This window comes from Heloderma suspectum, chromosome 5 (genome assembly GCF_057233095.1).
Source record: "Heloderma suspectum isolate Gila_16-S chromosome 5, 16-S_ref, whole genome shotgun sequence".
NCBI classification, from domain to species: Eukaryota; Metazoa; Chordata; class Lepidosauria; order Squamata; family Helodermatidae; genus Heloderma; species Heloderma suspectum.
Genome location: NC_139462.1, coordinates 24,505,810 through 24,518,816, shown reverse-complemented (window position 1 = coordinate 24,518,816; position 13,007 = coordinate 24,505,810). Strand labels below are relative to the sequence as shown.

The 13,007-nt window shown below is 43.4% G+C and overlaps 1 protein-coding gene across 3 annotated transcripts in view; it reads left to right on the top strand.

Annotated features, from left to right (window-relative positions):
• FAM13A (family with sequence similarity 13 member A) overlaps positions 1-13,007 on the top strand; it is a 196,142-nt gene that overhangs the window by 124,976 nt on the left and 58,159 nt on the right. For all 3 annotated transcript variants that reach the window (XM_084855625.1, XM_084855624.1, XM_084855623.1), the window contains 2 exons: positions 7,847-7,894; positions 8,876-9,055. In XM_084855625.1, the coding sequence (XP_084711751.1) occupies positions 7,847-7,894; positions 8,876-9,055 (228 nt within the window). The remainder of the gene's footprint in view (positions 1-7,846; positions 7,895-8,875; positions 9,056-13,007) is intronic.

Here is a 13,007-nt window from a genome sequence, read left to right as displayed (position 1 = left end):
TCATCTGCTTCTGTTAGGTCCCTGCCTTCTTTGTCCTTTATCATGCCCATCTTTGCACAAAACGTTCCCTTGATATCTCCGATTTTCTTGAAGAGATCTCTAGTCTTTCCCATTCTGTTGTTTTCCTCGATTTCTTTGCATTGTTCATTTAAGAAGGCCTTCTTGTCTCTTCTTGCTATTCTCTGGAAATCTGCATTCAGTTGGGTATATCTTCCCCTTTCTCCCTCACTTTTCGCTTCCCTTCTTTCCTCAGCTCCTTGTAAAGCCTCATCAGACAGCCACTTGGCTTTCTTGCATTTCTTTTTCTTTGGGATGGATTGAGTTGCTGCTGCCTCCTGAACAATGTTACGGACCTCCGTCCATAGTTCCTCAGGCACTCTGTCTATCAGGTCTAATCCCTGAAATCTATTCCTCACCTCCACTGTGTATTCATAAGGGATATGATTTATGTCATACCTGAATGGTTTAGTGGTTTTCCCTATATTCTTCAATTTAAGCCGAAATTTTGCAAGAAGCAGCTCATGATCTGAGCCACAGTCAGCTCCAGGTCTTGTTTTGACTGACTGTATAGAGCTTCTCCATCTTTGGCTGCAAAGGACATAATCAATCTGATTTTGATATTGACCATCTGATGATGTCCATGTGTAGAGTCGCCTCTTGTGCTGTTGGGAAAGAGTGTTTGCTATGATCAGCGTGTTCTCTTGGCAAAACTCGATTAGCCTTTGTCCTGCTTCATTTTGTACACCAAGTCCATGCTTGCCTGTTATCCCGGTGATTTCTTGACTTCCTACTTTAGCATTCCAATCCCCTATGATGAAAAGGACATCTTTTTTTGGTGTTAGTTCTGGAAGGTGTTGTAGGTCTTCATAGAACCAATCAACCTCAACTTCTTCAGACTCAGTGGTTGGGGCATAGACTTGAATTACTGTGATGTTGAATGGTTTGCCTTGGATTTGTACTGAGATCATTCTATCGTTTTTGAGATTGTACCCCAGTACTGCTTTTCCCACCCTTTTATTGACTATGAGTGCTACTCCATTTCTTCTAAGGGATTCTCGCCCACAGTAATAGATATAATGGTCACCTGAATTAAATTCGCCCATGCCTGTCCATTTTTGTTCGCTGATTCCCCAGATGTCAATGTTCAATCTTGCCATCTCATGTTTGACCACCTCCAGCTTACCTTGATTCATTGATCTGACATTCCAGGTTCCTAAACAATATTGTTCTTTACAGCATCGGATTTTCTTTTCACCACCAGACATATCCACAGCTGAGTGTCCTTTCGGCTTTGGCCCAGCCGCTTCACTCTTTCTGGCGCTACTTGGAAATACCCTCTGCTCTTCCCCAGTAGTATATTGGACACCTTCCGACCTGAGGGGCTCACCTTCCGGCGTCATCTCTTTTAGCCTCGTGATACGTTCCATGGGGTTTTCTTGGCAAGAATACTGGAGTGGGTTGTGACTACCTTTCCCCCAGCAAGCTGGGTACTCATTTTACTGACCTCGAAAGGATGGAAGGCTGAGTCAGCCTGAGCCGGCTACCTGGGACCCCGCTTCTGCTGGGATCGAACTCAGGTCGTCGGGAGAGTTTCAGTTGCAATACTGCCACCTACCACTCTGCGCCACACGAGGCTCTTATAAATGTAATTTATAAATAAATACATACATACATACATACATACGAGCAGTGCCACAAAATCTCTTAGAGTGCAATCCCGTGCATGTTTAGACAGAAAGAAGTCCTACAACTCCCAGCATTCCCCAGCCAGCTGGGGAATGATGGGGATTGTAGGACTTTTTTCTGTCTAAATATGCATAGGATTGTGCCTTCAGTGGACTGTAATATAGTTTTTAGACAATCTCTTGTTTTTCTAGGATGTGATGGCTCCAAATGATGATTTTTTAAAAACATTTTTTTAAAAAATTGGCACTATAGGGTTATAGCGCTATTTCCCTATAATGCTACTTTAAAGAAAAAGTATTACAGCATTATAGGGGATATAGCACTATAATCCTATCATGCTAGTTTAAATATATATTTAAAAAAAGTCTAGTCACCACAGTTAACCACACATTGCTAAATGGTGGTTACTGGAAGCAGATTTCCCCTATCTTTAACACTCTGTCTGTCTATCTGTCTGTCTGTCTCTCTCTCCATAGGGGTATCATGCTATAACACTCCTTCAATTATGTGATGTTTTGCAATTATTTTAATATCTTTAAAATATATATATATGGAAAATTGTTTTAGAGATACTGAAAAGATCGATTAATAAATAAAAGTAAGCAGATAATAAAAATGGAACCCACTGCAAAAGTTATAATGAATGGGTACCTGATAAGTCAGTACCGACATCAGAACCCTACCCCTTAAAAAAGACAGAAGAGTAGCTCTAAGGGCACTGGTGTGAATGGAACATAGTGGGATGTACACACAGAAAAAAGCAAAAAATATTTCCAAAAGGCATGTAAAATCAATTGCAATTCTGATAGTAGCTTATAGCTAAACAGCAATGATTTATTAGCAGTAGGAGCCATCCGTCTGGAAGCTCTCTAGGTATTTGTGCATGAAGAATGTTCTGTGCTTTGCATTCCACTTGATAAGCTGGGTATTATTAGCACAAAGTTTGTTAGATAAGCAGGGCGTACTTCAGAAAACTTGAAACAACAGATTGTTAATATCAATTGGGTTTGATAACACAGTTTCAGGTAATCCAAGGAGGGCATTGGTAAGGATGTTTTGGCTACCCAGGTAAAAATGATGAGTCAGACAGGTGAAAATTCATGTCCTGTGCTGGAGTTTAGAGATGCTTGGCGGAGTTAGAAGGAGAGTATTTTACAAAAGGGAATTTAACCACAGTTATACTGATCCTTGAGCCAGAAAAATGGCGTAATTGCTATCATGCCACCAGAAATGCCACCAGTTGGCCAATTAATAGAGCAAGAAGGATAGATTCGTGAGATGCTGGGACTTTTCTTATGACAGCACCACATCTATGTTTGAAAATATCAAGAATATTTCCCTAAGGAGGCACTGATAATAGAGACCGTCTCCTTCCTGTCTGTAAACCAAGTCTAAATAAAAGGACCCAAGAGAAAATATCTGTGAAAACCAGCAGCTTCTTGTTGATCCCTCATTGCAGATTGGTTTGCCTTAGTTACCCTGTAGGGCTCCAACAGCTGCCATTTTGTATTAAGGTAGTTCACTAGTGCCAAAGCGAGAGATGTGGGCTAACTATATGTTTCAAATAAATGCATACAAGTGAACCATTGCACCTGATTTGGGAATGGAAGCCTTCTCAAATGGTGGGAATTTAGAGTGGAGAAACAGCAGAGGAGGGAAGGATCACTTAACCCAGCCTTCTCCAACCTGCTTGCTGGGGATTATGAGAGTTGTCATCTAACACCTCTGGAGGACAATTCATTGGGGAAGGCACTTGAACTATAGAATGTTATAGATAACATTTACCTGCCAATAATGTAATGGGAAAATATCTAGCCTAAAAACCTAGCAGAAAACCGAAATATTAAATTTTATAGCCTGATTATGGGAGTGCTTTGTGTACTAGTTCAAGGGGCCCCATTGCGCTTGATTTCTTTGGGATCATTTTCTAATGCCAGAATGATGCATGTAGTCAAGATCCTTGTGCACGTCTCACTGTTCTGAAATTGCCGTCTCCCAGCGGAAGTTCTTGCCCCTCCTAGATCACAAGTCTGCGCTTTTAACTGTAGGTATTGTTGTACACAATCTGATGTGATTACTTGATGAAAGAGAAGTGAGAGGAATGTGCAAAAGTAAACAATTACTCTGTCTAGTTGGCTTAGTTTTCTTGATAACAGGAACAGCAGCCTGGCAAATATGGCACATCAAAACAAGTTGGCAGATTGGTCGCAGGGTGAAAATGCTGTAGGAAAGCACATTTCAGTCTTACTCTCTCTGGTGTTTTTTGAAAAACAGCTGCATCTGCAGACATTATCTCAGTGCTGTGAAAAAGCCTCACCTGCTAATTTCGATACGTCAAGCTGCTGTTATAATGCACAAGATCAGGACAAGCCAGTTCTGTTTCCTCATCAGTCGGTAACCTTGCAAACACATGCGCCCAGTCCATTTTAGGTTTATGTATACTGCGTTGTTTATCTTTCATGGAAGCTGCCTTGAGAGGGTAGTTTGCTCTAAAATAATCAGAAGTGTCGTACAGGTACATTCATCAAGTTGCTGCTCCCTGTGAAGCGTACACTTGATTGCAGGTCTGGGTTTCACTCTGTGTAAAGCCTGGGTGTTGAACCTCTTTCAGCCTGAGGGCCAAATTCAGTTTCGGAGAAGGCTGCATTCCAGTGATGGGTGGGGCGGAGCCAAAGGGGCATACCCAAAATATCAAAAATACAAGCATATTTTAGCTTAAAGCTCTTACTGTCAGTAACCAAGCATTAGGAAGAGGCATTTCTCCCTACTAACACTAGTGTACAAAGTCCTAAACAAATTGGGACCAGGATACCTGAGAGAGCACCTTCTTCTTTACCAACCTGTCCAGTCACTGAGGTCATCGGAGGGCTTGCTCCTGGTGGTTCCACATGGATCTATGGCCTGCTTGGAGTCCACCAGGAAAAGAGCCTTCAGCATGGTGGCCCTCTTCCTGTGGAACTCCCTGCCTTTGGAGGTCAGGCAGGCACCAACGTTGTGTTGCTTTCGGTGCCTCCTGAAGACATTGTTATTGCGAGTGGACTTCCCTGAGTGACCAGCTGCGGCTATTAAGTTCAGAATCTGTTATTTTAAAATGTTTTAATTGTTTTAATTATGGAGTTTTATTCTTTTATCTCATTCACCGCACCAAAATCGTTGATGTGGAGTGGTATATAAATATTGTAAACAAATAATTTTTCAGCCTTTTAGGTTGGAAAAAAAATAAACGGTGCAATTAATTGGGAGACCAGGGGGGCCAGATTTGGCCCGCAGGCCTGAGGTTCAACACACCTGGTGTATAGTTGTGAAATAGCCTTTGGACATTCGTATACATGAACATATGTGAACATACATTTGTGTGCCTAAGCCACAGTGCATCACATCTTTGGGAAGGAACTGTAACCTCAGTAACAGAGCAGGGGCTTTGCATGCCCGAGGTCCCAGGTTCACCCCTCGGCATCTCCAGTTTAAAAAAGAGCACGTAGCAGTTGATAGGAAAGACTTCTGCCACAAGATTACGGGGAGCCGCTGGCAGGCATTGTGGACAGTACTGGGCCAGATGAACAAATAGTCTGACCTGGTATAAGGCAGTGTCCTGTGTTCCTATATATTGGTGTATATGGCTGTGCGCATTCCCCACGTACACACACACGTGCCACAGTCATGGACACCCATGTAAGAAAAATCTCATATATGAGGCAGTCCTGGAAGCATCATCTTAAGCTGATGGAAGTCTTGCTTGCTTGTGCAATCTTTTTGTAAACAGGGACGAGCAAGAGCTATTTGAGTAGTAGGTTTTTCGATACGTTTGTATACCTTGGTTGTATTTCTATAAGGCTGTTGTCCCACGCTGCTATCGTACGGATAGGCTGGGATTAGATAAATCATGAGAGCTAGGTCCTTAACCCATTTTTAGTCCGTTCTTTAACAAGACCTGGCGGTCTGCACTAAATAGCATTCAGTCCCAGTTGAACCATAGGCTGTGAGGTTGCTCACCCCCCTGCGTTATATGAAAGTAACCCATTTCTCTGTGCTTAGCCTCTTGCTTATTTCTGAGCCAATCCAACACATGCTGGGGAGGTGGGCAGGCTGGGCTTGCATGCCACTTTGAAGTACCAGCAAGGAAACAGAAGGGGAAAGTTTTTAAGAAATCAAGGTGCTTAAAGTAATACAGCTGCCATTGGCAGTAGCAGTTTCTCGTTCAGCAAGTGTCAGTTAGGGTGGCGCACTGAGCCTTGCATTTCATAGCGTCGCTTTCCCTTAGACCCTCCTGTAATGTAACCGTGTCGTGTTGATTTACATATAAGCAGGCCAGCCAGCTGGGCTAACTAATTCTCTTGCCGATAAGAGGATCAAGCCAAATGAAATGTTCTAAGCTCATAACAACTTGGTTTAATGAATACTGTAGTCAGGGTGAACGTCAGTAAAATGTCACATGGCCCTGTTATCTGCAAAGCTGAGTCGGCGGGGAGGGGGGAGACGGGGCTCCGGAGGTCTCAAATATAATCTTGCCTTGGGTTAAGATCTGGAGAAGCGTTGTGCATCATGGCACATCTGATTCTTAGGAAGACAAAGCTTTGGACAGGGAGCAATTATGGGAAGTTAAACTGGGCTATTGTGGTTCTTTGTGTGCCCAGAGTTCAATTTACGCAGAATAGCGGATGAATCAAACGAAGTACTTCCTCTCACATGGCAACGTCTCCTACATGGCTTCACTTATGTGCGGGGAAACCATGTGCTCATTTGCACGTAGACCGTTGTGTGTGCTCAGCTGGATGTGTTGCGCCTTCTGCCTCATGTACTGTCAGAGGACACTCCCCCCCCTGCCCCCCAGTGCAAGCAGGCTGTATCTGGTGCCTGTTCTCTGTGTTAAGAATGTAAGAACTGCCATGCTGGATCAGACCAAGGATGCACCCAGTCCAACTTTCATGGCCAGAAAGACACTTCCTGTGGGAAGTTGGTAAAGCAGTCATAAAGTCTGCAGCCCTCTCAAGTTGTCTGTTACTAGCATCTGATATACTGGCTCTGCACATGGAGGTTCTCACAGCCATTTGATGCCAAAGGCCAACAGGTTCTTTTATTGCATATACACTGGGAGTTCTGCACAAAGCATGAAGGGGTGACATGCCTGTAAATATGTGTGGAGCGGGGGGGGGGGCAATGTGTTCCACACTAATGAGTTTACGGATGCACCTCTCCTTCTTGCTTTACAACAGCTTTTCCTGACCTGGCTGGAGCATGTTGGCAGTGGTAGTCCAGCACATCTGCAGGGTGCCAGATTGAGGAAGGGTGCTTTACAGTATTTACAAGAGCAAGCAACGCACTGGATGTGCTTGATCTCGTCTGATCTTGGAAGCTAAGCAGGGTCAGCCCTGGTTAGTACTTGGATGGGAGACCGCCTGGGAATCAGGCTTCCTGTACTGAGCAGGGGGTTGGACTCGATGGTCTTGTAGGCCCCTTCCAACCCTATGTCTGTGTAGTCAACAAGCACTTCAAATTGTGCTCAGAAATAGACTGGGATCCCGTGAAGGTGAACATGTAAGAAATGCATCTGCCATGTAAAATGCGGCTTAGCTACGCTAACAGATTTGTTCTCTTTTTTAAAAGCCAATCCACTTCTTTATGAGCTGAATGTGTTCAAAGGTGCATTTTAAAGCTCTGTGTAAATACTGTGACAGAGCCTGGAGTTTTGTTTGCGCATTGTGTGTAACCTATTCTATCCTTTTGCTTTGGGTGAGTCACAGCAGCTTCTCCAGAAATGAGAGGTGAATTGCTACCCCCTAAAACTTTGATTATAAAGGGCCGATTCACATGCACGTACATATTCCATCACTTGTTTAATAAAACACCAAGTGGTGACTTGTATCTGTGAATCACTGTCATAGACAAAGCACCACAAATATGACCTTTCTCAGTGGAGTCAATTCACTCATTCAGCTTCCCGAGTGTACACAAATCAAGTAGTGCGTGCATACACATGTGTGAACCCAGCCAAAGTATAAGGTCTATGTGTGCTGTTTTTTTGGAAACTTATGTCCTACCTGATAATGAGAACTTTTATTCATCAAACAGATAATTCAGCATCCAAATGAAACACTAAGGTTCTTTTACGAAGATTTTCTCTATGCTCTTTAGATCTAACTTTTAACTTCTTTTCATGCAGTGCTCACGTGTCACAAGTCAACAATAACAACATCCCTGCTACCGGAGAGTAAGTGACAACTTTATATCTTGTCCTTTAGTTTTTAGTTGTTCTTTCTATTATTATGTTTAGTATGTTTATTACGTTTATTTTGTTGACTTGGCAAACCTATCCTTGATAAAATTCATTAGCGACTGATAGTGCTGAAAACAAAGCTGTAGTCATGTAGATGCATCGCTTGAGACATTTTGATTGAAACACTTTGTATATTTCCTGTATATTTGAAGGCACGTAGTGCAGGGGTATCCAGACTGTGGTATGCTGATGGACCACTGGCTGATTTCTGGTGGATTACATTATACCTGCTTTGCAGGTTCTCTTGCAAAGAATGCTGTACCACATAGATGTTATTATTATTTAATTTACTTACATCCCACCTTTGAGGATAAAACCAACTCCGTAAGGCTCTCCTCAAGTTCATAAGCAAGGGTACATACTTAGGGTCACTTAAAACAGATTAGATATGTCTTAACTGTTAAGAGATGTGGGTGTGCATCCATAAAAAGAGCCATGTTGGATCAAACCAAAGATCCATCTAGTCCAACGTTCTGTTCACATAGCGGCCAACCAGTTGCTGTGGGAAACCCACGAGTAGGACCTGAGTGCAACAGCACCCTCCTGCCCATGTTCCCCAGCAACTGTTGTACATAAGCATATTCCCTCTGATACTGGAGGTAGCATATAGCCATGAGGAGTAGTAGCCATTGATAGCTTTATCCTTCATGAATGTCTCATCTCCTTTTAAAGTTATCCAAACTGGTGACCATTACATGCATGTACATGGTGTTCCCAGGACAACATCCACCCAAGTAATGACCTGCAGAGCTTCAGCAAGGTGGCTGCATCATGATTCTTCAGACTCTGCCCAGGAAGCAATGACAGCATTTTTGTTTTAAGTAACATTCTGTCAGAGGTTTATATTGATTGACTGTTATTTTTATAGGTTGGGTTTTAAAATATATATTTTATTTATTTACTTTGGCTTGAAAGATACTTAGAAAAAACCATCCGGTCAGCTGTCGAGCAACATCTTTTTGACGTTCATGGCTCTGGCGGTCAAAGTTCTGAAGACTCTGAATCTGGGACCTCGTCAACATCTTCCAACGTGTCTGCCCGGCAGCGGAGGCGGCATCATAAAGAACAGGATGAAGCCCGAAGGAACAGAGATATGTACGATGGTGATTTCTTCCTCCCTTTTAGAAATCTGTCACAGCAATTTTCAGATAGTATGAAATGACAGAATTTCATTCTCTGAAGCCACCAAGACTTCAAGACTTCCAAGGTGAAGCCACCTGGTGGGCTCCAGAGCAAATATTTAACTTATTTATTAAGCAAGTAAATAATCCCTGGCTGCCTTTCAGGTGACGTCTACTGAGGTAGGGAACTGTCTACATACATTAACAGTACAAATAAAATGGTAATTATGCCAGTAAAATTAAAAACACACAATTATTTTAAAACACGTCACTCCCGTAAACCCCATCTCAGGTTAGCGATTGCTACAGAGATAAAGAAGAGTGTGATTCTGTATTCCAGAGGAAGAATATATTTATAAAGCAGAACTATTTTAATAGTTAACATTGAAATATTTTATATTCCTCCTTTCCTTCTTAAAAAAATACCCTCAAGGCTGCTCAAGCAGTCCACATCAAAATTACAGTGATGGTTAAAACACGAATGAACAAAAAATGTGTGTGGTGGCAGAGGGGTGGAATTCATCAGAGTCTTTAAAACCAAAGAGCTGTGTCTTTACTACAGTGGAAAGCAGGCAGTGAGTGAGCCACATGGCTGTCTCGCAGGAGAGCTTCCTACAAACGTGGCATGGTATAAGCTGGTTTGGGAATTGGAGGGTGCCGAGTTGGGGACAGCAGGTTTCCACATTTCCACCTGGTGATTGGAGGCTGTACTATGTAAATCAGGAATGCAGAACCTCAGCTTCAGGGGGCCAAATCTGGCAGTTCAGGGGTCCCAGTTCAGCCCTCTGGGGTTCCCCAGATGGCTTTACTCCCTTTCCTCCAAGCACTGTTTGGTGGTTTCCTGGCTATTGTGCAGTTTCCCCCCCCATTCTAAAAGGTTGAAATGCCTCTTCTTCTAAGGCTTAATTACTGGCAGTAAGGCCTGTAAGCTAAAATATGCTTGTATTTTGTGCCCAACCCCCATTTTGCTGCAGCCCTGCCCAGTTTGCCTTTGGCTCTGCCCACCGCTGGAATATGGACCCCTGAGAGCTTCTCTGAAATGAAAATTGACCGTCAGGTTGAAAGCAGCCCAACACCCCTGGTGTAAATCCACCAAGAACAACCTTTCAACCCTCCAGTTATTCAGGGACCAGATGGCCTGCTGGTACCCGATTTTTCTCTCTCCTCCTTCCTTCCCCAAAGTTTCCGTCTAAGGAAGTAGACCTGGATATCCTCCTTGGCACGGGGGGGGGGCTAGAGTTTAGTGGCAGAGCAGGTGCTTTTGCACACACAAGGGCTGGGAAGAGTCCTCTGCTTGGGACATTGAACTGGGCTGATGGTCTGGTGCTGATGCTGGTCTGGGCATTAGGTCTGACTCAGTACAAGACAGCTTCCTATGCTGCCAACGAACGCAAAGTGACACTACCATGTTGCTGTTGTAGCGCACAGTGGATGAAACGCTTAATTCTTTTCCTGTCCTTGGGGGGAACATAACATCGGTATCCTCAAGTAAAAATTCAGAACGTTTTTCTTTACAGTAGAAGCAAAATGGTTAGCCTCCTTGGGGAAATGGGGGGTGTTTTCCATCCCCAGAGGTGGCTAAAGGACACTGTTCGCCTCATGCTGCAAGGCTTCTCAGGTACGCAGGTCAGAGATGGGCTGGCGTATGTGTTTGGCAGCATATAGCACTGCAGTTGGGTTCCTTCCCTGCCGCCCCCTGTGCAGTTTTCCTGTTCATTTGCAGTTCTGCCTTTTTATGTGTCTTCTAGCTTCAGCTTCTCATATGAACATAATGAAGCTGACTTATAGTGACTCAGACCGTTGGTCCTTTTAGCCTGGTATTGTCTATTCCAGCCTTCCTCGATGCAATGCCTTCCAGGTGTGTGGACTATAACTCCCAGCATCCCCAGCCATCCATGTTGGGTGGAAATGCTAGGGGTTGTAGTCCTACACATCTGGAGGGTGCCATGTTGTGGAACGCTGATCTAGTCTGACTGGCAGTGGCTCTTGGAAGTCTTGGGCAGAGATCTTTCTCATCACTTGCTACTTCACCACACAACTGGAGACGCTGTGGATTGATCCTGGGACTGTCTGCACAAAAAGCATGAGCTCTGCCATTGAGCTATGGCTCAATCTCAAGTTCTGTCTTTTTACAACATACCCACTGACTGGGTATGATGTGAACTCATTAGAAGCCCTAATTGAGGGTGTTATCCGCAGGTTGGTCCATTTCTAACAAGCCTTAAAAATCCAGAATTTTTGTGAAGCTTACTCTTTGTGCCTGATCATGTCTTGCAATACTGACTACAGACATTAAGCAGAACCTATAAAATGGGACAACAAGGAGACTTTTAGACTGAGAAAGGGTGGATGGCATTAATATGCATGGAGTCTAGCTACGGGTGGAACCTTTGGTTCCACATAATAGATTCATTGCATGAAATAAACTTATGAAAAATCACATTACAAAGTGGGCTATCAGATGTCCTGAGACAGATCTCTGATACACCTTTCTTTTCTTTTTTTTTGACTTCAGCAACAATATAAAGGCAGATCTTTTGGTTTGCTGCAGTTCTGCTAGTAGTCAGATTTTGTAGATTTGGATCTTGTAATATCTTTTATCGCTGTTACTATGTGAACAGCTTTGTATATACATGGCCTATAAAATCAGAACTGGGGGTGGGGTGGGGTGGAGTTGGACACTTTTCAAAAGGGCTCCTGTCCTACTTGACCTGAATATTTTGAGCTCCTTTCTGTTTCATTTCTGTCTTTGCTAAAATGAAATCTAATGGGATCAGATTCTAGTTGACAGGAAGGTCAGTTCTCCTTGGTGTTTTGAATGTTTCCTAGCCTGACTTTTCAACATTCCAGCCTTCATTCTTTGGTGTAGCATTTTATGCCTTTTGCTTCAGGGAGGGCAGATGTTCAAGTTTTAAAAAAGAAAAGAAAGATTCTGATAGTGAAACATACACTGGGGTGGTAAATTAGTGTCTGGGTTGTTCAACTTCAGAATGCTTGGGACTGGGGACAGGTGTTCACATTACTGATTGCTCAAGCATACAAAATAATAATCATCATCATCATCATCATCATCCATGCAGATAGAAAAATAGCATGTCAGGGCAAAGGAGCAGCCAGAACCCTTGTCCCTGACGTGCTACTTTTCTGTGTGTGTGGATTTCTTTATGGTTTGTATGGTGGAGCATTCAATCATATGATACTCCCTCCCCACCCCCCTACATACACACACACACACAACCTGAAGTTTAATAGCCCAAACACTCGTTCACCACCTCAGTGAGAACTAGGCTGCAGACACACATGCAAGTATCAGAGTAAGCCATCCTGCCTTCTGTTCACCAGAAGTCCTTTAGAATCGATACAGCAAATGACACAGTGTTCTACCACAGCCAAGACTCCCTAATCCAGAGAGTGGCTCTGATTGAGCCATTCCCTGGAGCTTGAAGTTCCACAGGATGGGGCTCACAGAGGGCCACTTGCCGTGTTACAAAATTCCTATGTGGAAAGCATTTCACTGTAGGAACTGGTATGAAACTTGCATGTATCTTAAATGCATCTGTCAGGTTTTTTAGGCACAGGTTTTTCTCTGCGGCATCTCTTGGTGGGACTCGGTAATTGGCTGCAGCTACCCATGGCGTAGTTAAGCGTTAAGTTTTGTGAACTGCCCAGAGAGCTTTGGCTATTGGGTGGTATAGAAATTTAATTAATGAATAAATAAAGTTTAAATGCAGCAAAATAATGTACCTGGAAGATATTCAGACAAGGCATTTTTCATGTTAGCCCCTTCATCTCTGTGTAGAAGTTTGGTAACATGGGAAGTCGCCCTAAGAAAATGGAGAGGTCCAGAGACAGGCACATTGGCAGTTTGGGGATTGGAAGCTGAGAAATGCCACATGACACACAGGCAGAAGTGCCAGTGCATAAGG